The following is a 1,499-nucleotide window of genomic DNA, read 5'->3' on the forward strand; positions in this document are numbered from 1 at the left end:
CACCTCCTCCTCCTCCCCCCGAGCCTGAGCCACCCAAATCATCTGCTCCTAGCTGGGCACCTTCTGAGTATATTGAGAAAGGTAATCCAATTACTGCATGCACTTAATCTATTCTATTTAATATAAGTCTAATGTATCCAACTACCCATTGCTATTACATTTAACATGTACTATATAATAATTATAGCATATTATTATTATTATCTTTGTTTAACTTCTGACCTTACAGTATATCCACATACATGTACGTGTAAAAGATTATAGTACTAACACTGTTGATTGATTCTTATTGTTTTTTTGTAGTTGAAGCATTGTACGACTATGTGAAGGACAAAGAAGATGAGTTGACATTTAGTGCTGGGTCTATCATTTACGTTGTGAAGAAGAATGATGATGGATGGTACGAGGGTGTGCTCGATGGCAATACTGGCTTGTTTCCTGGAAATTATGTAGATCTCCTTCAATAACTTGAGAATTATACGAAATAATTTTAAGTGTGTGTGAGTGAAATCATCATTATGATTGTTAGTAGTATTAGGAGACATTTTGTAGTCATGTTCTATGTTAAAAATTTTTTTTTTTAATACTAAAACGTTAATATCCTGCCTAAGCATAATCAGATAGAAACAGACTAAATGGTGGAATCACATGACATGTTTACACAAGGTCGAGGTGACCTCCCTGTTTAGAAATTAATTATTAAAAATAATCATATCAATTTTGAGCCGTATCGGCATAAATTAATTTTCAAATAGATAGATTCAAAATATAATCATAGCAATCAAATATAAAAATTACTGGGCAGCAAACTTTTTAAATTTTATTTTTCAGTATTCAGAAATTAAAGGTAAGCTAAAAAGAAAATAGTCAACATATTTTGTAGCTTTAATAATGCAAACGTTGTCACCATAAAGTATTGGAGGCTCTGTAATGACACTGTTACTAAGCAAGAGAGTAGTATTAAAAGAGCTCTTCAAGCTACCATCTTTCATTGACAATATATAGATGAACTCTCCATCAGAGTCCGAAGATACAACCAAGTTCTTATTGATATGGAGAGAAGGGCTTTGCTTGAAGAGAGTTTCAAAAGTGTACCCCTTCTCACTTAGCTGTTTACTTTTCCAGATTAACTCACCCTTTGTATTGACTGAAAAGACACGATTTCCACAGCTATTGTAATGGAATTAACATCATTTTACTACAATCAAGAGTATCATAGTATGCACACTTACTTGTAATAAGCAATACCAGATGCATCAACTGATGGTCCGCTGGGATATGCTCCTTCATCACAATAGCCATGATTGCTAAACTCCAATTTCCCAATCTTCATATTCAATCCAAATATCAAGTCAGGATTACCAGCGAACCCATAGCTCCCGTAAGCAAAGCTCCCATTGGCCGTGAAAGCAAATTTGACTTCGTACGACAAGCGAAGATTTTCTTGCCAAATTGATGAGCAGTTGACTGACCCTTGATCTTCAAGACAACCGACTCCT

At 34.7% G+C, this 1,499-nt stretch overlaps 2 protein-coding genes across 2 annotated transcripts; one reads left to right on the forward strand and one right to left on the reverse strand.

The window, feature by feature from the left end:
- Nucleotides 1-5: 5 nt before the first annotated feature.
- Nucleotides 6-616, forward strand: LOC100633027 (abl interactor 2-like; the record flags this gene model as incomplete). The annotated part of the gene is made up of 2 exons (XM_003391920.3): nucleotides 6-81; nucleotides 304-616. Coding segments are annotated over 2 exons (240 nt in total), but the record flags the coding sequence as incomplete, so codon positions are not given.
- A 170-nt stretch (nucleotides 617-786) lies between these two features.
- On the reverse strand, nucleotides 787-1,493 carry LOC109592701 (uncharacterized). Its single transcript, XM_020008089.1, has 2 exons — nucleotides 1,233-1,493; nucleotides 787-1,170 (listed from the first exon to the last, which is right to left on the reverse strand). Exons 1-2 carry the CDS (start codon nucleotides 1,331-1,333, stop codon nucleotides 828-830), a joined length of 444 nt encoding a protein of 147 aa, XP_019863648.1. The 5' UTR covers nucleotides 1,334-1,493; the 3' UTR covers nucleotides 787-827.
- Between the last annotated feature and the right edge of the window lie 6 nt (nucleotides 1,494-1,499).

This window comes from Amphimedon queenslandica, unplaced genomic scaffold (genome assembly GCF_000090795.2).
Source record: "Amphimedon queenslandica unplaced genomic scaffold, v1.1 AMPQUscaffold_4223_Cont23794, whole genome shotgun sequence".
NCBI lineage: Eukaryota > Metazoa > Porifera > Demospongiae > Haplosclerida > Niphatidae > Amphimedon > Amphimedon queenslandica.